This window comes from Chiloscyllium plagiosum, chromosome 10 (genome assembly GCF_004010195.1).
Source record: "Chiloscyllium plagiosum isolate BGI_BamShark_2017 chromosome 10, ASM401019v2, whole genome shotgun sequence".
NCBI lineage: Eukaryota > Metazoa > Chordata > Chondrichthyes > Orectolobiformes > Hemiscylliidae > Chiloscyllium > Chiloscyllium plagiosum.
The window spans coordinates 77,996,942-78,019,801 of record NC_057719.1 but is presented as its reverse complement, the minus strand read 5'-3'; the positions used below and the strand labels follow the sequence as shown (position 1 = coordinate 78,019,801).

The 22,860-nt window shown below is 37.1% G+C and overlaps 1 protein-coding gene across 5 annotated transcripts in view; it reads right to left on the bottom strand.

The window, feature by feature from the left end:
• Window positions 1-22,860, bottom strand: part of sipa1l1 (signal-induced proliferation-associated 1 like 1) — a 433,231-nt gene that overhangs the window by 40,792 nt on the left and 369,579 nt on the right. For all 5 annotated transcript variants that reach the window (XM_043698149.1, XM_043698153.1, XM_043698152.1 and 2 more), the window contains 4 exons: window positions 19,310-19,437; window positions 8,840-8,958; window positions 5,674-6,143; window positions 3,399-3,629 (listed from right to left, as the gene is read on the bottom strand). In XM_043698149.1, coding sequence (XP_043554084.1) covers window positions 3,399-3,629; window positions 5,674-6,143; window positions 8,840-8,958; window positions 19,310-19,437 — 948 coding nt within the window. The remainder of the gene's footprint in view (window positions 1-3,398; window positions 3,630-5,673; window positions 6,144-8,839; window positions 8,959-19,309; window positions 19,438-22,860) is intronic.

Genomic DNA, 22,860 nt, shown 5'->3' with positions numbered 1-22,860 from the left:
AAACAGTTTAGATTAGATTAGATTAGATTAGATTACTTACAGTATGGAAATAGGCCCTTCGACCCAACAAGTCCACACCGACCCTCCAAAGAACAACCCACCCAGACCCATTCCCCTACATTTACCTCTTCACCTAACACTACGGGCAATTTAGCATGGCCAATTCACCTAATCTGCACATTTTTGGACTGTGGGAGGAAACCGGAGCACCCGGAGGAAACCCATGCAGACACGGAGAGAATGTGCAAACTCCACACAGACAGTTGCCTGAGGTGAGAATTGAACTCGGGTCCCTGGCGCTGTGAAGCTGCAGTGCTAACCACTGTGCCACCGTGCTGCCGCAAACCTTAGAGAGAGACATTGATAGGTCAAGCAAGTGGGCTATAAGTTGGCAAACGGAGTATAATGTGAAATTATTCATTTTGGAATGGAGAATGAAAGAACAGTACTTTTTAAATGGAGAAAAGCTTCAGAAAGCTGCAATGAAAAGGGGTTTCTGAGGCATTTCTGCACAAAATACAAAGCGAGCACACAGGTGCAGCAGGTAATCAAAAAGACTAACTGATTATTGGTTCTTATTTCAAGGAGGTTTTAAGGTACAAGAATAGGGAAGCTTTACTACAACTGTACACAGTGAAATCACATCTGGAGCATTTTGGTCCCTTTACTTAAGGAAAAGTATTTTTTCACTGAAGGCAGTTCAGAGAAGGTTCACCAGGATGAATCCTGCTATGGAGGGACTGTCTTACAAACAAAGGTGAAACATGTGGGACATTTTACTCACTGCAGAATAGAAAAATAAGAAGTGAGCTCATTGGAACATATAGGATTCTTAAGAGTCATGACAGGTAAATGCTAATATGGGAGAATCTAAGACCAGAAGGCATTGTCTCAGAATAAAGAGGTGTCAATTTATGATGGAGATGAGGATGAATTTCTTCTCTCAGGGGTTAAGAGTCTTTGGAACTCGTTCCCACAGAGCGCTGTGGGGACAGAGTTCTTGTGTATTTTTAAGGCAGAGATGGATCCTTGATCGGGGAATCAGGGTTACAGGGAAAATGCAGGAAAGTGAACATGAGGAATGTCAGATCAGCTATGATCCTTGAACATCTATGATCCTTGAACAGCCTCAATGGACTGCTCAGCCTACTCCTGTTACTATTTCTTATGGTCTTAAAAGACTGATATCATGTATTTAATTTGATGATTAATTTTCATGAACTTTACGAATTATAATTTTGTTGAATATTGTTTACAATAAAATAATTTTTGTTTTACATTGATTTTTCACAACCTTTGTACAAAGTTTCACAACACATTGACAGTTCTCACAGCTGAAAACTGTATCCGACATTTCAGAGTCAATCAAGTCAACTGTGGATCTCGAACCACATGTAGGCAGGACTGTGTAAGCATAAAATATTTTCTTCTCCAAGGAAAGCTGCTATTACTGATACTAACTTTATATTCCAAAATGCTTTATTAATTGAGTTTAAGGTTCTGTAGCAGCCATGGTAGGATTTTAACCCATGTTACTATGACATTCACCTGGGCTTCTAGATGACTAAACTAGTGACATCATCATGATAGCAACGTTTTCCCCACTACTGTAAAGTGTGCATGTGGGATAGAAACATGGATATATAAAGAAGGCAGAATACTTATGAGTTGATAGCCAGATATCTAAATGTTGGTGATTTTCCCAAAACACTTTTATTTACACCTAATTTAAGCAGCTGCCAGTCGTTAAGTAAAATGCCTTGATGTCATTCACAAATCACACTATGAAGCCCATGCATCAAACTGGTTACACTACGATCAACACATCAAACAGAGTCATACTGATGTCCCAAAGACTAGATGACACTTCTTGATAAGGGAAGTGTTTGTTGCTGTGAGAATGTTTTTCCAAGGAACATAATCAACCACCTGACAATCCACCAGAGATATAAAAAGCAACTGTGGGAAATTTCATTTTAAAAGAAAAATAAAAGAAGAACCTATAATACTGAAGTTTCTAGATTTTAAAAAAAATCTAAATGCCAAGGAGATTTTCCAAATCTGCAAATTTCATAGCTGCGATAAAGCTGGAACTCTCTGTAAAGAGCATTGCATTGACAAAAAGAATAAAAGGAGGCAGATTTCATTAGACATCAACAAATGTACAGCAATCTTTTCTATTCTCATTCATCAGGATAATATGAAAAGACTGTCTCTGAGGTGTCTGGTATGTGGCAATACAGCCTCATAGCATTGCCAACAAAAACAACGCAGGTGCAGGCACGGCATACAGTAGATTCTGTTAATCTACACCAACAGCAGCTTTGGAATTTAGGTTGGATTTCAATGCTTTATAGTAATGGAACAGAGGGGAACTGGAAGCAGAAAGAAAGTGGAAGGAATAAGCATCTTTATTCTTACAGTGTGCTCTGGTACATTTTAAATGAGGTTTAAAGTTTATTCCACAAGAAGACTGTTTGCAGTTGTTGGAAGCAGTTCCACAATTTTTTTACATAATTTTCCCACATTGTTGCAGGAAAGCTAACTTCTTATCTTTTTAATAAGGTACACTAAATAAAATGCATCATAAAACACCAAGACCAACAACAAAAGTGAAAAACTACTTCAAGAGTGTGATGAACAATGAGCAAGACAACAAAGGGGATAAAATAATAGAAAGTTCTTCACACTGTGACCAAAAGTAGGTAAAATTCCTTACTACTTCTTCAGAATACTGGATCTAGGAATCAGAAGAGGCAGAAGAATGATAGTTTTTTGAAAAATCTATAAGTGAGGCTACAAAGCCAAAGGACCTCCACTTCCATGCTAATTTTGTGATAGTCTCATAGCAAAGTATCCTATTTCCTTCAACTCTCAAACTAGGAAGTAAAGATGCTTTAAAGAATAAGAGAGCCTAAAACAAGGAAGAAAACTTTTCCACAAATAATCCACTAAATTGATTGCTAATATTACAGTGAAATTGTGTGTGTCAACTATTGGTGCCTAATACTCAGTTACATAACACAGAGAACCCTGTTTCGAGAATGTAAGATTTCATTTATATCATATGATTTAGTGTGTCATTGAATCTGGTTGTAACAGTTAATTCATACAAATAAATGGTCATGGCTGTTGCTTCATGTGCTTAAGACAAGCAGGTCACAAATATATTTTATCTGGCATCAGAACACACATCTTGCACAATTACACTCATCTGAACCAACCATTTCTCCTTTTGTTGATTCCAAAATTCTTTTAGGAAATCAGCAAAAGAGAGAAAAACGGGGATAGGGATCCCAATGACTGGTAGTCTTCAGGTACATGCAGCATTAGCCTGGTGATATAGTGTGGGTTAGGAGAAAAAGAACACTTCAGGAAGTTAGAACCTGGAATCTTACTTTCTTGTATCCACAAATCCCACAGAGTTAATGGTAGTTCCTTCAGGCTTTTTCCAGCCTATTAGGTATTTGCTAGTAGCTCCTTGACGGGGATAAAACGTCCTGGGTCCAGATGCTGAAGATGAGTGAAGAGAAGACTGCGGTGAAGGAGTGGGACGAATTTCATCATGAGGTGAACTCTTACTACGTGTGAAGACTACTGGACTTATGGAATGTCTTGAACTCAGAGTACTAGAGGAAAAGGAAATAAATACCTTATTACAAAGAATAAATAAATAAATAACTCAAACTAATATGCACCTCGTTGTGGTTCTGTTCGCTGAGCTGGGAATTTGTGTTGCAGACGTTTCGTCCCCTGTCTAGGTGATATCCTCAGTGGCTTTGTGGTGAATTCTCCGTTCGGTGTTCTCTGTACCATCACATCTAGGAATGGGAGTTGGTTGTCCTTTTCTTCCTCTCTAGTGAATCGGATTCCTGTAAGTGTGGCGTTGATGATCCGGTGTGAGTTCTCTATTTCTGTGTTTTTATTTTAGGATGTCACCTAGACAGGGGACGAAATGTCTGCAACACAAATTCCCAGCTCAGCGAACAGAACCACAACAACGAGCACTAAAGCTACAAATCTTCTCACAAACTTTAATAAGCACCACATTGCCAAAATTGTTAGACCAAACAAAATGACTGAAATATCAACAGCTGTCGATATTAAAATAAATAATTGATTTTCAAATTATGAGGTTGAATTGAACTGAATTGCTAATTACTGATCATTTTTGTTTCTTGACGCAAATATAGCATTTAAAGGATCTGCACGATGTGGAACCAATAGTGGAAATTGTTAGAGATCAGCAGGAGAAAGGTCTCCTGCCCCATCTTTTCTACAAATTTACTGAGATGGACATTTGGAAGAAGCGAAGGGGCCAAAGACTGGAAAGTTCTTCTGCTAGAGCTGGAAGAGATAGGGAAGGCTGTGGCTATTAAAAAAACATGATAATTCAAAGATGACACAATGGAGTTAGGTTAGGAGAGCAACCTAGGTAAACAAATATTATGATAGGTAAGTAGATTTGCTGCGGGTTATTAATCAACAGATTTCTGGCAATGGCTTTTACATTTCTTCTGTCAGGTTTCTGATAAAAACATGTCCATATGTAAAAATTTCCATTTCAGTTTCAGACTCTTAAAATTCATGACAATCATATTAATGTACTCAAAGCAACATGTTTTAACAGAAGAGTTAACCCTTGTAATGTAAATGATATACACATACTGAACATCAACAATATATTCATGAAAAACATCCGGCATTGTGTGGCAGGAACATTCTGATGTCAACATGCCTGCTCAATGTATTCTGCAATGTTATAATTGGCATTCCAGGATGATGATCTTCAACCACAGCCATCTGTTCACCAGAATAGGATATCGACTGGAATGGAATCCAATAATCAATGAGAAATATCTTCTATTTTATTTAAAGGTTTTAAAACACTCACTACTCTAAATTTCTGGAACATTTTCTGTTGGGATAAAAAAAAAACAGTAGACTGCAATCTTTGTAATGGTTTTGTGGATAATATAGTGCAGCACAGAGTAATGCAGGTCAAAAAGGCTATGCTTCCTTTTAGGCTCCAAGCCAAACTCTAATGAGGCGAGATAATTAGCTTTAATGTTCCCAGGCTCAGAATGAAGGAAGTTTAAAAAATAGTTATCCCTTTGGTCATCGCTTCTGATTGCTGTACATGTCACCTTATGGATGTGTTGCATACAGATGTTCACGGTCATCTGTTTCGAAGTACCTCATCAAGTTCTAATTTCAACATTTAAATATACAAGGGTAAATATGCAATTCTACACTGAAAAATGACAGATCAAAGACATGGAAACAAAGTAGTGTTTTCCGACACAGGACACTCACTGCTCGAACTGCAGCATTATATTGATCTGGAAGTGATCCTACAGAAGTGTAACATTGCTATATCACAGTGTACGATGTCATCGTATCCCACATGCTTAGCTCCTGAGCTCATCCCTGGTCTTTCAGGAAGCATGTCAGCAGCATTAATCCTGACTCTACTCTCAGCTTCTGTCTACGTAGTAGATTCCACTGTAATCTTACATTTTACATTGGATTGGTTGGGCAAGGTGCCATCAACTAAATGGATCGAGGTGATATCACAGAGGCTAAAAAACATTGGATAATGTGAGGTGGCCAGAAAGAAAAAAACAAATGAAATCCATTGCTATTGAGCAGAACAAAAAACTCAAGTATTACCTGGATTGGGAGGAAGTATCACTGAGGCTATATGCACTGCTTTCGCGAATTGGTAGATTTGATGTACTGTGTACCAAACCTCCGTAGGATTTGCTTTCTGTGCTAGGTGCTGGTGATAGTGCTCCCCTCCTCTCATAACTATGAGCTGCACGATCACCTAATCGGCTGCCATGCATGCTGCCATCACTGGAACCAGGCCAAGGAGAAGCTGCTTTCTCCTTTAGTGGTGCAGATCTCAAAGAACTTGTTGGGCAAGCTGAGGTGCCTGAAGACAATGCCATACTATGACATGGCCCATAAGAGGTTGTGTCGATGCCACTGTCTGCAGATGTGCCCTGAATGTAGTTATATCCATTTAAGTCAGACTCCGTTCGATCCCCTGTCTCGTACCACTTCTCATCACTGTGGGCACTTGAGGCATTGCTGGAAAGTGTGTTGCTGCTTGAGTGACTTGAGTACTGTGTATCAGTCTAGGAAGAGAGATGTGGGTAAGAAAATATAGTTATTTGGGATATATGCTCTAAACTACTTAAGCCTGTGTTCCATTAATAAATCACAGATCAAAAGATTTGTCATCTAAAATTGGTGGTAACAAAATTATGGAAAACAAATCTTTCAACTCCAATACAAAATCAAAACATTTCAAAACTGTTATTTGTTAAATTCTTGTGGCAAACAGATTATATAAATTAAGTCTTCATGCTGAAATACAACAACACAATGTCTGTCTTATCATAGTGGCATTGTTGACACCAACTTCAGTAATACTCAAACATAAAGATGAACTTAGTTATTTTCATAGGTTAATTCTAGCTTAAATTTGGAGTTCCTACAAGTTTCTTTGCAGGGGACTATTTCAGTGTAGCAAACTTAAATCTTCCTCCACGCTAGCACCAGATACAAAGTTTGTGGTTGAATAGGAATGGTTTGCTGCTAGACGTGGAAAGTGTAAATGATATTTGTGAACTATCCTCTGTTTAGCTCCACTCATAAACACATGCATTTCACCACCTCCTGGATTTGAAATGTAAAATTATAAATGTGGAGGCCTCAAATACCATTACATTATCCCATTACACAAGTATAGTAATTTGTTGTGAAATAGCAGATTGCACTACATCATTTGCCCAGTGAGCAGTACATTGAATCAAGTGTCCATGCATCATAGCTGTACCTTAACTTCATCACTATAACCAACTGCCCTTCAAAGCAAATGGACTTGCACTGTACAATATTGAGTGCCAGAAAGGCAAATAATTGTGGAAGTTGGCATCAGACATCTGTTCCCTTCTCTGCACCTCCAGAATTAAGTGATGGGCAACAGCACAAAAGAAGGATGGAGAGAGAGAGAGAGAGAGAGAGACAGACAGAGTGAGAGTGAGAGTGAGAGAGAGAGAGAGAGAGAGACAGAGCGAGAGAGAGAGAGACAGACAGAGTGAAAGAGAGACAAAGCTGAATCTGTATTGTTGGCGTCACTCCAAATCATAAACCAGCTGTCCATCCAACTGAACTAAGCAATCCCCAGTCATTTGCTGCAATCACTGGGGTAATCAGGAGCACAGTTTGGGTGGCAGCTGAAAAACATCCACTTTTCTCTACCCTCCTCACAAGGAGAGATATGTGGATTCTTCTTTGGTGCTTTTGCACAGCTTGCAGTGTCTGAAGAGTTACTGCTCATAGTAACTGCCAGTGTCAGCTTCAAACAGGGAGGGGATGGGTGACTACTTAAATTCCCAATTGGAACTTGATCCAGTGGGCTCTCATGGTGGGTAGCTTGCTTGCTGATAACGTTGTCAGTCCCCACACTAAGATAAAAATGGAGAACCTGCCAGTACTAAGTGTATTTGATTCACACAAACATTTGTGCGTTAACCAGACTTCATGATAAATGGTGACACAATGACTATTTGCCATGCTCTTTTTATTGAATATATTCTTCTTATTAAACATAGATCCTCAGTGTGACCCTTTTCCGGCCATGTCATGTTTACTCCATTGAGAGCACAAGGCTGTGACTACACAATTGCCAACTGGTTTACTTCAATAGCACGAGGAAGTGATTTTTAAGAATTGTTCCCACAGTAATATTCTAATGACTGATTCAGCAATGTTATTTGGCCATGCAATAACATTCATTTTTCATAGGCTTGATTCACCTGTGGGAGTTTGACTTAAGAAATCAAGTAAATGCATGCACTCAAATGTCTGCTTGACATTTAATGCCACTTGAGCATGGAAAAGTTAGCTATTTGGGGTTTCTATGTTTGGAATGAACGAAGAGGGATGATAGCGAAGGTCGAGAGAAAAGAGCAGTGGAGAAGACAAAAACAAGAGGCAGACCTCATAACTGAAAACAAACTTTACAACGTTTAAATAATTCAACTCCTTGAGTACTAACATCAAGATATTTTATTTTAATCATAGGGCTATGCTTCCTAGCTTTATACTTTTCTTCAGTTTTACTTTCCTGAATCTCTGCTTTTCTAGTTCACAGGAATTCAACGTAGCCTTCACTTGAAAATGGATGAATCTTGAACAATTGTTTTGATTCTCAGATTGTATGCTTCCAACTACGCACCCCAACGAATTATTCTCCACTCCTCCAGGTTTACACATTTTTACTTGTTTTGCCTTTGATAGTTAATCACCATGCGCTTATGTTTGGGAATGCTTTTCCCCAACTATTTTTCTGCCTCTCTTTCTTCTGAAAGGAAAACCCATTTCTGTTATTGTAACTTCAGGGTCTCTTTACCATTACCCACCTCTTCTCAGAATCCTTCTCTCTCCATTTTGCCATGTCAAAAGCTGTAGCAGAACCTAAGCTGATGTCTTTGCTTCAGAGTTCTTTAATTTGCAATAAAGGCAGAGACAACAAACAAAATCACAAAGCACTACACTTTTTGAACAGTTTGTAGTTTATACAGTACCCAAGTTCGGTTTGAAAAGAGGTCCCAAGGAAAACGTTTAGCAGTAAGGTGTAATGCAACGCTTTCTTTAAAAGGTGTTTGCATGTGCAAACACCTAGGAGAACAAGTCATCTTTAATCGGAATAATCAAAGCATTTGGATTTCTCAATGTCAAGAACATTAACTGAAAAGAATGAATCTGCCCAGATACATTGGAACACAGACAAAACAAATAGGCCAATAGATTTAAATTTCTTTACCTGCCCATGTTTGTTAGGAGAAATGTGGCCGACAACATCCTGTCTCATCAGCCTCCCATTGGGGCTCTCTCGAAGTGCAGATGTTACCTTCGACACAGATGGGATATGCCAGGTTGGTTCTGAAACACAATTTCAATACCATTTTTAAGCAGATCATTTACAAACAAGCCAGATGTTAATTACAGAGGGTTTTAACTGACTTCATTCGGTCTGAAAATGGAAATCAGAAGAATTATAACACCTACTTTGAAATTTAAATGGTTCATTTTTAATTTATTTTGGAAGCTGATGATGTTTGGTGTTCCTCAAAACAACTAAAACTGCACTTTCCAATGCTGTAATTAATGGAATCATTTTAAAATGTAGTTAGCAGCAGCTTTCTGCATAATAAATCCATGACAGAAAATAGGTTTAAACTCTTTTCAGATAAAAGTACAAACAAATCTTGAATCTGATTACGCTTTTTCAAAAAAAACACACACAAAAATAGAAATTGAAATGAATATACATTCTAATCCTGCGAGAAGTAATGTGTTGAAGTTCCACTATAACTATAATTTGCAAGGTGAAGTGCAAGGAGATAACGAACAGGATTATTTTTTGCTCAGGAGATAAAATAACAGGCAACAGACACTATTCTGACAGTCCATTCAAACTCGTACATTTTCTGTCAGATAAATCTTAGCAGCATGTAGCCTGAGCAAGTCAAGTGACACAAAAGATAAACGCTATGACTACATTGCTTACCATCACTATGAGATGTGGTTCCTTATCTGCTACTGGATAAAAAGTGCTGAATTGGCTGTTAGAGAGGAACCTAAAGCTTATTGTTTCTACGTTGACCACAACCATTATCTATCCAAACTTTAGATTACAATCTTAAGGACATAGTGAACCCTCATGTATCCTTCAGTGGTCGAATGCACATGCATTTCTATTGTGAATATTGCTTCTGTGTATAGTTTTGGAAAATTAGGCATAATGCTGAAAAACTGTTTTCTAACACTCTTGTATGACATGAAACTTTTGAGCTAATTTCTACTTCTAGGATTTACAATACCCAAAAAGCTGCTGAGTATACATTTTCCATAGGTCCATTAAGTACAGCATCTGAAATTGTAACTACAATTTGGAGATGCTGGTGTTGGACTGGTGTGTACAAAGTTAAAAATCACAAAACACCAGGTTATAGTCCAACAGATTTAATTGGAAGCACACTAGCTTTCGGAGCGACGCTCCTTCATTAGGTGGTAGTGGAGGGCTCAATCCTAACAGAATTTATAGCAAAAATTTACAGTGTGATGTAACTGAAATTATACATTGAAAAAATTGATTGTCTGTTTCAATGTATAATTTCAGTTACATCACACTGTAAATTTTAGCTATAAATTCTGTGTTAGGATTGAGCCCTCCACTATCACCTGATGAAGGAGCGTCGCTCCAAAAGCTAGTGTGCTTCCAATTAAACCTGTTGGACTATAACCTGGTGTTGTGTGACTTTTAACTTTGTAATTACAATCATTTGAAGGATCACAATTATTATTAATTTGCAACGAGAATTTAACCTGAACCATGAAACTTATAAAGTTAATATTTCTGGTATTTTAGGTTCCATTGTTAGGCAGAATGAAGTCAGTTGAAACCATCTGTAATTAATCAATAGGTGGAATTGTTCAAATGATCAGATTATCAATGCAACTCAGCATAAACCTGTGTGTATATTCTGGGAACTGAACATACCCTGGCTTAATTTCAAAAAGCACTCGTTGACAGCTTGCAATAAAAGTGAAGTGCATGAAGTATTTGAAGTCACGTCACATCACACACACACACACACACACACAGCTCTGTATCCAATCACTTGCTGATATTGATATACATGTTCAAACTGATCTTAGCAGTTTTTGTTTCTATGTCAGATTTTCCTGTCAGTTTAGGTTACATTATTTTCTCCTCTAAACTTTGGTTTTTAGCACTTTGTTTTAGGCAAACACACTGATGAACTAATTAATAAAAAAAAGTTAGGATATAATCATCTCTTTTCATTGACTTGTTGTGAACAAATAAGCTTGATTAAAAATGATTTTAACAATATTTCAGAGTCACAGACTTGTAGAGCATCCAATTCCACCAATGGACAGGATTCAAATCACAGAAATGCCCAAGTTGTAAACATGGTAAGAAATATTACTGAAATGGCTAAACTTACATGGAAATAAAGTGCATGGGCTGCAAAATGTCTGGCTGCAGGGTTCAGCTCATATATTAATGATGATTGCAGCAAAGCTTTTGGTGGTGGTGGTGAAAGAAAAGAATAGGATATTGGGATTTATTCTTAGGCCAAAATTGATTTGATGTAGTGAGACAGTCAGTATCAATAACTTACAGTTCACAAGCAAATATAAAAGGAAAGATTTCTCTAATCAGGTCCAATGATAAGCCTGATTAGTCTGAATACTATACCCCAAAAGGTTATTCCTAAAGCACTAAAGTATATTAATTAGTTCTCGTGCTGGGGAGACATGCGTGGCATGGGTGAAACAGGAAGACAAATTAGTTTTCCAAGTGTGGAAGTTTCTACACGAAACAAAGCAATCAGAGAAAAGATATCTTTCCAGAACACAAATGCCTGACCACTGTAACCAATGCTTCATGCCACTTAACAAACTTCAGAGTGAGAAATGTGAAATACCCACAAGACAACAGCAGTGAATTATTTTTGCTGAAATACTACATGTTTTGCTAACATGAAAAGTTTTTGTCAAGATATCCACAGAAACCACACTTCACTCTGCAGGAGTTTGGTACCTGTCTGTGCCTTTTGGTAGAACATTGCTGGGAGGTTAGTCAAATGTGAATGCTGCAGTATATAATTATCTCAAAACAAAATTAAAAAGAAATATCAACTCAGTGCATAAATCGCTAGTTCCTTTCAAACTATCTCATGAGAACTATGTGCAATAAAAACAAAAAGTTAGCAAATCAATGAATGCCTTATTCGTTGTGGTACTAAAGATGATACAAACTGAAACTGGACCATCAAAGGAAAGTGCTCTTGTTTCAGAAATGAAATCAAAATGCTGCAGAAACTCAACAGGATGGGCAGCATTTGTGAAGAGAGAAATAGATTTAACATTTTGAGTCAATATATCTCATCTTCTGAAATGACTTCATATTACAAATAATCAAAATTTATTAAATTGGAGTTGCCAAAAATTAACACAAAACATCAAGAGACAAAGGAAACAAAGCTGCAAACACTGGATGTTGACTACTTTTTAGGACAGATATGAAATCGCTCATTCTTTCAAGAATGATGCTTTAGTGCATTTTGGGCTCAAACCATGGAGTTCCTCCTGTAGGCATCTTGTTTACTAAGCATAATGATGCTGAATAAAGACATTTGCCAAAATCTTCCATTTTGCACTCATCATGGCAAATACAAGAAAATTTAAAAAGATCACTACATCCTATATTACAGAGATCGATGTTAATCAACTCTTTATTGGCTGAGATGTTGCCATGGTTTGGATGTTTGTAATTGGAGGCATACAAAACATAGCTGAAAATGTGTTGCTGGAAAAGCGCAGCAGGTCAGGCAGCATCCAGGGAACAGGAGAATCGACGTTTCAGGCATAAGCCCTTCTTCAGGAACGGCTTATGCCCGAAACGTCGATTCTCCTGTTCCCTGGATGCTGCCTGACCTGCTGCGCTTTTCCAGCAACACATTTTCAGCTGATCTCCAGCATCTGCAGACCTCACTTTCTCCTCAAAGGCATACAAAACATACTCAACCAGTCTGTACTTGAAAAAAACTAAAACAAAATGTCTCCACTACTAATGCGAATATACACATGAGAAACATTGGCTGAACAATCCTAAATATGCTAACTGTTACACAAACAAATGTAAGATAATCAGTCAAGTTCAATGTAGGAGCCTTTACGCTTGCTACAAGTCACATACATTCATTAGCAGGATCCCTTTGTTTTTAAAAACAAACAGAACATGTTCAAGCCTTGCACATTTTTGAATTACCTGGAAGCTTAGGTAGGTCCCTGGGAATGCCTTCGCCATTGAGTCAACTTACCAACCAATCAGCATTCTTTTCTTTCTAGTTTGATTGTTTGTAAGTTTGAAATTTGACATTTTTGTCTTTGTTTTCACGATTGCAAAATGGTAAGCTTCAGCCACATGCTTTACTTTTCAACAATTATCATAAAGACAGATATTTAGGAACTACATTACAAGGCCTAATCTACAATTACAGACTGGACTTTGAAGAACAATTGTCCAATTGACATAATTAAAAAGCATTGTTTTACAGCAATGTAACAAGACAGATGGTAAAAACTGAAATGGCTTTTCTTTTACACGCACACTTTGTGGATTTTAGTATCAGCTGTACAAGTTAGCAAGTGACATGATGACTTTGCTCAATTGAGCCTAGTTTAAAAGAATAAACTTGCGTCATTAGTTCCTGGGTGTTGCAGGAGCTACTTTGATGGCCATGGATACGCAGCAGGAGGATGGGCGGTTTTACATTCATTATTGTCATCACAATTACCATGAATCTTCAGAGCTAAACTATATCCTGTCGAAAACACTGCAATTTGATACACATGATAATGACAGGTTTTCGCAGACATAGCAGATGGTGGGTCAGGGGAAAGAAAAAGTAACAAGATAAAGAATAAGGACATGAGAACACTACATGCAACTAGAAAGTCATTTAAAATGAAAATCAGGTCAAGGCCTTTTTGCAAAATTAGAACTTCAAAAATTTGGAATAAGTTAGATCACATGAGGATTCAGAATGAGCTTGCCAAGTGGATGAAAAATTGGCTTTATAGTAGGGGACAGAGGGTAATGGTGGAGGGTTGTTTTTCAGATTGATCCACAGGGATCAGTATTAGGTCCACTTTGGTTTGCCATTTATATAAATGATTTGGATGAGAATGAGGAGGATTGGAGAATAAGTTTGCAGATGACATCAGAATTGATACAATGGACAGTGAAGAAGGTTATCTAAGATTGCACAGAGATCTTTATTAATTGGATCAAAAGGCTGAGGAGTGACAGATAGAGTTTAATATGGATAAATGTGAGCTATTACATTTTGGTAATACAAACAAGAACAGGACTTATACAGTTAATGGTGGGGTCCTGGGTATTGTTGTAGAACAAAGAGATCTAGAAGTTCAGGTATAATTCCTTAAAATGCGCATCACAGGTAGAAGGGCGGTTAGAAGGTGTTTAGCACGCTTGCCGTCACTGCTCAGATCTTTGGGACACCATGTTTAGGTTGTACAGCTCATTAGTGAGGCCCCTATTGGAGTAATGTGTGCAGTTCTGGTCACCCTAAAAAGGATATTAATAAACTGGGGAGGTTTCAAAAGAGATTTATCAGGATGTTGCCAGGATGGAGAGTTTGAGATACAAAGATAGATACAAAGGCTGGGTCTTCTATAACTGGAGTGCAGGAGGTTGAAGAGTGACCTTATTAAGGTTTATAAAGTCCTGAAGGGCATAGATAAGGTCTTTTCCCTAGAGTGGGTGAGTTCAAAACTAGGGGACATATATTTTAAAGTGAAAAGAGAAAGATTTAAAGAGGACATGAGGGGCAACTGATTTTTGTTTTACACAGTGTGGTTCATGTGTGGAATGAACGGTCAAAGAATGTAATGAATGTAGGTACAGTTAATGTTTAAAAGACATTTGGATAAGATCATGAATAAGAAAGGTTTGGAGGGATAGTGGCGAAGCATGGGCAGGTGTGACTGGTTTAGTTTTGGGATACTGTTAGCGTGGACTGGTTGGACCGAAGGGTCTGTTTCCAGGATGTATGACTCTATGTTCAGAATTCTGGCGTGTTTTAGCACTCAGTGCCTTATTGAATTTGCACTTCAAATAAAATGTACTTCAGATAAAAGTCCAACCTTCCAAGCTTAGAAATGTCACAAAAATCACTCCACCAACTGCACAACTTTCATCACTCAAATTTAAATATAAAACTTCATAGTAAATAGTCTGTTCAAAGAGTATCACGTTATTACGGAATACTTTGAAATTGATCAATTAAAACTCATCTTGCCACCTGTTTAAACATTCTTAAAAAAAGTTTAATTTCTCAAACATAATACAGATTGACAATTAGTGAACTGCATTGTGTCCTTCCTACTTCAATGACCACACCTAAGACATCTACATTGTCCCCTACTCTTTTCTTTTAAACTATGAGACAACCTAATAATTGTTCTCAATAAGGCATTCCAATAGCAATTCCAAAACGACGTGGGTCTTGAAAGGGTCCAGCAGTGAGGCTGCCAGGTCAGGGGAGTGAAGGCAGATTAACATATGGCTAAAATGGGAAGACAGCAGCTTTAACATTTCAGCAAAATAATATTTAGTAAATTTGAAGTCAATGACATAATGAATTCCTTGCAAATTAATATGGAGTCTCTAGCTTAAAGTTGCAAAGGTTCAGGAACTACAAAGATTAATCCAGGGGAAAATGTAGTAGATCCGAACGTAATGAGCGCTGTATCTTAGATGCGTAAGACTAGTTTATTTCATAAGGATTCTCATCTATGCATAATACATTTCCAAGCATTTCACAAACTATGAATTACGTGGAAAGCAGTGACTTCCTTAGAAAGATAAACATGCAATGGTTTCACTGTTAACTCATTTGTCTACAGAAAGATTTTTTAGATGAATTGCTTATTATGTACAGAAGTGTGTCAGATATTTAAAAGAAAATATTTGTTGTTAACTTATGCCTGTTGTCTTGAGAAAATTCAAATACTGCAGTTTCCAGGAGTTAATATTTTGCTTGTGTGGTATGCATTTAAGTGTAGTGGAGTGATGATGATTATTGAGGATACTGATGAATTTATCAAATTCTGATTTTGTACAAATTTAAATGCCCCTTACATTACCACAAATGTAAAGGGTAATCTTACTACACAATTGTACCACTTAATAATGGAGCTCCTGAAAATGAAAAAGGAAGCCTTGAAAACCAAAAGATAGCACTCAAATCAAAAAGTAGCTCGAGAAATTTTCAAGAAAAGATCTTGAAACAAAATTGACATGAGAACACTCTAATGTCGTAAAAATTCAAGATCTTCACAGAACATGTTAAACAAAGTTTTATACTTACCACATAGAGATTAGAACAAATGACTAAAAGATTGATCAATGAGGTAGGGTTTAAAGACTAACTTAAATTGGATTAGGGAGGAATTCCCAGAGCTTAAAGCTGAGGCAGCTTAAGATACAGCCACTACAATTAAAGTTAGAGAGTACAGGAGACCAAGATTGAAAGACCATGTTGGTCTCAAAGGCTAGTAGGGCTGGAGAAAGTTACATAGATGGGTAGTGACAAGGCCATTGAGGTTGAACCAAGGGCAACTTTTTAAAGACTTTAAGTATCGGCAAACCAGGAACCAATGAAGGTCAGTGAGTTCTGGGATCATGGGTGATGATACATCAGTACAAATTAAGATATAAAAAGCAGAGTTTTGGATGAGCTTATGTTTGCAAAAGAATGAAGATGGGAAAAAAACCCAGAAAAGCATCGGAATGATCAAGTTGAAAGAGAACAAAAACAGGAATAGGGTCTTTAACAGGAAAGGAAAGGTGGACTCAGATGACATGAGGGAAGTGAAAGTTGGCTATTTTTGTTGAGGAGAGGATTTGTGGTCGTGAAGTTCATCTCAGCATCAGACATGACGTCAACATTGTGAGCAGTCTGTTTTAGTAAGCTTACAGATAAATTTGACATCTCTGATGAGAATACAACCAAAGTTCCTGAATTTATCTGCCCACTTTCAAGACAGCAATACCTCATCAATTTCCTGAAGTTCCTCTGATAGAAAAAGACTCCCTGAATTCTAAACTAAACAGAAAACAAACAAACATCTTTTATTCCCCATTAGGGATTGGATTTCAAATTTTTGAAACATTGTTTCATTAGACACAGGTGTCACTGGCAAGGCTAACATTTATTGTCCATCCTTATTATTCTTGAACTAGGTAGCTTGCTATTCCATCTTACAGGGCAATTAAGAGTCATCCACGTTGCTGTGGGTCTAGAGTAATGTCAGCCAGACTGGACAAGAATGACAGAATTACTTCCTTTCAAAGGAGAACAGTGAACAAGATGAGATTTTACAATAACCAATGATAGTTGACATGGTCACCATTACTGACATAATCTTTATGTTCCAGATTTATTAACTAATTCAATTTTATCAGAACCATGTTGGAATTTGAACTCAATCTCCAGAACATCAGCCTGGAAATGTGGGTTATTAGTCAAGTAACATTATCAACAGGGCACCATTTCATTTGTACAAGCACACCAAACAAATTCAGTCTTTGCTTACTGCAGTAAAAATAAAATACTACAGATGCTGAATATCAGAAATAAAAACAGTAAGTGCATGAAACACTTAGCAGACCTGGCAGTATCTGTGGAGACATAAATAAAATTACTTTATTTTCAGTCCAATATTGTTTTTTCTTTCATGGAACAGCCAAAGCTTCCCAATGCCTAGTTACATCTAATAAATAATTTTAAATATCATTGAATTTTGAACATCTCAATTAACAATCAAATTACTGTGGCATGAATAAATGGACAGCTGACATGATGAGATGTAGGAGTATTTTCTGGCAAATAAACGTGAACAATTGAATGAAAAAGAGCAACACTGGCAATTATTATCTCTTATTAATAGATTTTCATGGCAGCTATACAAGTGGTTACAAATAAAAATGTCTAGCTTGAAGGGGAAACACTGGAAATGTCACAATGTGGGTTATACATGTGGTAAGTGAGGTAAATCGTGTGGTTGTAGCTGGGAGACACACAGGAACATTGAGTAAAAGTGGAGAGAAAGAACTAGTTCAGGAAAAATCCAATACTTTATAGAAGTTGAAGAATAAAGCAGCAACAGAGCAGATATAATGAACATAAGATGTATAGACTATTCATAAGCAGAATAGATTACTGGGACTTCTTTGAATCGAAATACAATAGCATTATTTAAACGAAGTACCATGACCTGCTGCAGTTTTGGACAGGAGTTTACACTCATTGACTCAGTTCCCTTTGGAGCTTTATATCACTAAACTTCTTAATGCAGCCATTCACAAAAAAAATTAAAATAAGAAAAAACATGATATTCACTTCCAAAATGAATTCAAACATTCAATTCAGTTGGTAACTACGATCCAAAATTATTACTTCGTGGAAATAAGCTCAGTAATTTCATTATGCTTTTTTTTAAAAATCAAAAAATCCTATTCTCTATTTTTGCAAATAAAGGCTGTGGTTTTAAGTCTTTACCATGGAAGTGGAAAGAAACATATCAGGTTATGTTTTATTGAATCAATTGATATAAATTTTCTGGCAAAATTACCAAAGGCATTTGAAACCGCCTTAAAACATTCACCTGTCTTTAGCCTATGGTGCTGACAACCTGTTGAACATTTCCAACCAATTAATTTTTTTGAAACAAATATTTAGGATTTGTCATCTTCTGCTGTCTACTCTTTGATTAAGTACATTATGTTCATAGTTTCTTGATTGCAGTGATCAGCTAATTGACTTACTGTGATTTCCAGTTCCAGTTTGGTTCATTCCCTTTCTGTGCATTTGCCAAAAACGTTATTTATAATCAAAATATTAGCTTTTTAAAACTTGGTGCTGTATATTTTTAGTATTTTCTGTCTTTAAACTGTTAGATAAATGTTCATATTGTCTAAGTGATGTTGAAAGCATGGAATGAGGCATGCAAAAAAAAAAAGTTCTTATTCTCAGTTTTAGTATGAATCTTTTGGGAAATTCCTTGTGCTTTAACTTGGTATTCATTTCATCGAATTTCATAGAATCCCTGCAGTGTGGAAACAGACCATTAGGCCCAACAAGTCCACACCAACCCTCCGAAGAGTTTGCAGGCATTTATCGTGTTAGGTGATATGTTGGCTGTGATATTAAGGAATAATGTTGTGAACTGTAAGAAAATTTCAATGGACTAAGTCGGTGGGTCAATGAGTGGCAAATGCTGTTCATTTTAACCAAGTGCGAAGTCATAAATTTGAGAAGACCAAACAAACTAAAGATGTGAAGGTCATTTGTCTTCCATTACTGCTGCAAATTTGCATAACTTTATGAAAAAAGAAATTCCAGGAACATCTCTATTACATTTGTCACTGCAGTTGAACCAAAACAATTCTAAAACCAGCTATGCTAAAACATATTAGGATGATTTGAGCAAGTCTGGAATAGAACTAAGAGATCTGTATTTAAATTTGAAGAATGTATGTCAGTATAATCACAAAGTAATTAGTTACATAAAGCATATAGCAAATAATTTGGAATGACTGACACTTCTTAATTGATAAGTGATTTACACTTATCTAAAGTCTGATTCAGCATAAATTCAACACCATACAAACCGGCTGTGGTTTTCTCCATGCTGCTATCTTCACTTCTTTGCCAGATAGGTGTGGATTTACCACTCCCGCCACCATCATTAAAGCTCAGACGATCAACTGACCCAGGGGACCGCCGATTAATACCAAATCTGACAATTGAAATTAAGAAACATAATTATTACTTCCAGGGAAAAAACCAAATCTCACAGCCAGGTAATTAGTGTAATAAGTAAACAGCTTTCAAAGTAATGGAGCAGACGATTTTGTGGGCTTGTCAAAAAAGATTCAAATTTCAGTCGTGTTATTTTTGACAAGCATATAAAATGGCCCAAGTTTCTTATTTAGCAGATTAATTTGCTTAAGCAATAGAAACAACAAACAAGTTCTTTATTCTTACTGAACAAACCAAAGCCAGTAGGAGCATTGCAGTCTGTCTAGTAATCAGATCCCAAATCACCATGTCTGTTTCACATTTAGAACAATATCAGGATAGGGTAACCATGTTGCTTGTAATTTCAATGATTTTGGAACGTTTCATTCAAACAATGCTTTTTACAAAACTTTGTAAACAACAGAACTTTTCAGTATTAACAACATTTGTTATGCAAACTCATGTGACTATGACTGAGGTCTGCATTGACAACACCTCACTGCAAACACCTCAATATGAACCATGAGTCTGTGGTTATATTAAGTGGGGAGAAACATTAATCAGATGATCAGTTGATCTCAGTGCTCTCAGGGTGGTGGAGAAACATAACCAGCATACTACACCAAATCTAGTGACATGCTGGAAGTAGGTTTAACCTTACTTATCATGCACCCTTTGCAGACATGTATTCTGTGACACTCATTGTATCAGTTAATCACTGCCAAGTCTCATGCATGCATTACAATGTGTGAACAAGGAATAAAATGGAACTGAATTTCCCTTGTGCCAGGATTAAGTACATCTCTGGATAACAAAAATTATTCAGTTTAAATGAAAGTTGTCTAATAATCCTAGAAGGATCAGTGCATTAGTAAATTCTCTAGCATTTGCTCCATATTTCAAGTATTGTTGATATCCTTTATGAAATGAGTTTGTTAATTTCCACTAAAACCTAACATATTCATCAAATTTAATAAAACAAGCGAGTATCATCAACATAAACATATACATTTGATAATCATAGAACCCCTACGTGTGGAAATAGGCCATTAGGCACAACACGTCCACACCAACCCTCTGAACAGCAACCCACCCAGACACATTCCCCTATCCTATTACTCTACATTTACCCCTCACTAATGCACCTAACCTACACATGCCTGATTCATATGCTTCTAAGTTGGTTTTATCCCCTAACCTTCACTGGACAAATCACAACGTTTTGTAAAAAGCATTGTGAATGAAATATTCCAAAATCATTGAAATTACAAGCAACATGGTCACCCTATCCTGACATTGTCCTAAATGTGAAACAGACATGGTGATTTGGGATGTGATTACTAGACAGACTGCAAAGCTCCTACCAGCTTTGGTTTGTTCAGTAAGAATAAAGATCCTGTTTGCTGCACCAGAATAGCTTTCCGCTAGTAAAACATAGAACATGGAAGCTTTTTTTTGGCTTCTTTTCTTCTAAATTGCTTGTACCTTTTTAGATTTGAATGATTTTACATTGACGATCTTTCAACTATAGACTTTTCTGGAATTTGATCTTGCCTAAGCACAGCATTTTAAAAACAGTTGATCACCATAACAAAATGATCTCTCGATATGGAATCCGGGAATTAAACGACGTCTATTTTACTGAAAAATTTAAAATGACAGCCTATCAAAGAATCCCATATGTATGCACTAGCATACTCTGGAGGCTTAAAATTAGTTCACGATATTTCTTTACACCATGAGATTGAAGAGGAATCCAGATCTATGAAGTGTAGAGACCACATGGATAGGAAAGGATTAGAAGGATATGGGCTATGTGCAGGAAATGGGGTTTGTGTGGATGGACGTTTTGATCAGCATGGACCACTTTAGGCCAAAGGGCCTGTCTCTATGCTGGAGGATTCTATGACTCTATGACACATGTTTTCTTTTTGGAACTATACATTGGAAAGAAAGTTTTTTTTGGGACTATGTATTGGAATGAAAGTTTGACTGATTCGGCTGAAAAAAAAACAGGAGAGTTTTGCAACTTGAAAACCAAGTGTTTGCATATTGCTGAGCTGTGCAACACTGTTCAGTTTGGAGCAGTGAAAGAGAGTATTTGAGTCTGAGCAGCACACAGAAACTTGTGTGTTCAGGAAATTCTGCCACACCAGCCTTCAAAGTTGGTTGAGATATAGAATGTTAAGTAGTCACAGGTAGCAGTGCAAAGGAAAGAAATTTCCAGAACCTACAAACTGAAAGCATCCATCTCTCTCTCTCTCTCATTTGCCTGGAAGCAGCAGTACGCGAAGCGTGACCCAGAGCAACTCGAGGGGAAACGTGTCCTGGAGAGGTGTGTAAGGAACTGACTCTGGAGCAGTTCGAGGGGAAATGAGACCTGGAGAGATCTGCGAGAAGTTCAGAGTCCCGGAGCTGCGCAACTTACCTTGGTGCAGCTGAGTGCCAGTGTGGAGTGGACTGGAGGCTTGGAGTGGAGCGGAACAGTGTTGAACTGGTGCTTGGTGCGGGTGGACTAGTGTAATGTCAACCTGAAATTCTTTACCAGACTGCAAAGTCAATCCTTTAACTATGTTATAACTATCTTACTTAACTTATTCTTTTAGACACTAAATAATGCTACTATTTTTCCTTTTAATCCTCTTTTGTATCAGATTATTTGTATCTAGGTACTTGTACCTAAGATGGCGCCATTAGAGGCAGCCATTGTAAAAACTTTTCGCTGTACTCTTGTACTTCTGTAGTGGAGTACACGTGACAATGAAGGATATCCTATTCTATCCTATTCTATTCCAACTTCCCAATGTAATAAAAAAACCATAAAAAACAAGAACATTTAAAAGAAAGAATTCCAGGAAAAGGCCAAAATCCACCCATTCATCCATCACAAACAACCACCACCTTAAAATTCAATTAAAAATTAAAAGTACTGAGAGAAAATAAATTTTCACATTGTGCTCTGCACATTTGATCTTCAAGTTGTTTACCCTGTCTACCTTATTTTATGACCCATAGTATATGTGTTAAATGGCTTGTCTTTTCTCTTTCTTAATTATGATTCTATGTGTATTTGGGTTTTGAGGGGTGTAGAGTTTATATTGCACCAGATTAGAAATAACTTTAACAAGAGCAATTAAAATGAAAGTAAGTATTACAATAAATAGGTTTTGTTTCTGTTACTGACAAAACCAGGGATGAGTTGCTTTTGTCCTGAGCAGTCAGGCAGGCAAATTGATCGTTTTGGTGGTCATATTGGGATTTTATGGCAGTTTTTGGAACAGTGCAGCGTCATTATCAGCGCAATCCTTCCAGGTAAGTCATGACAACAAGGTTGTCAAGATGAGCACCATTTTTGACATTATTTGACTGACAAGCACATTACTTTTGCTGCTGTTTTTTAAATAAATGTTTGACTTGATCA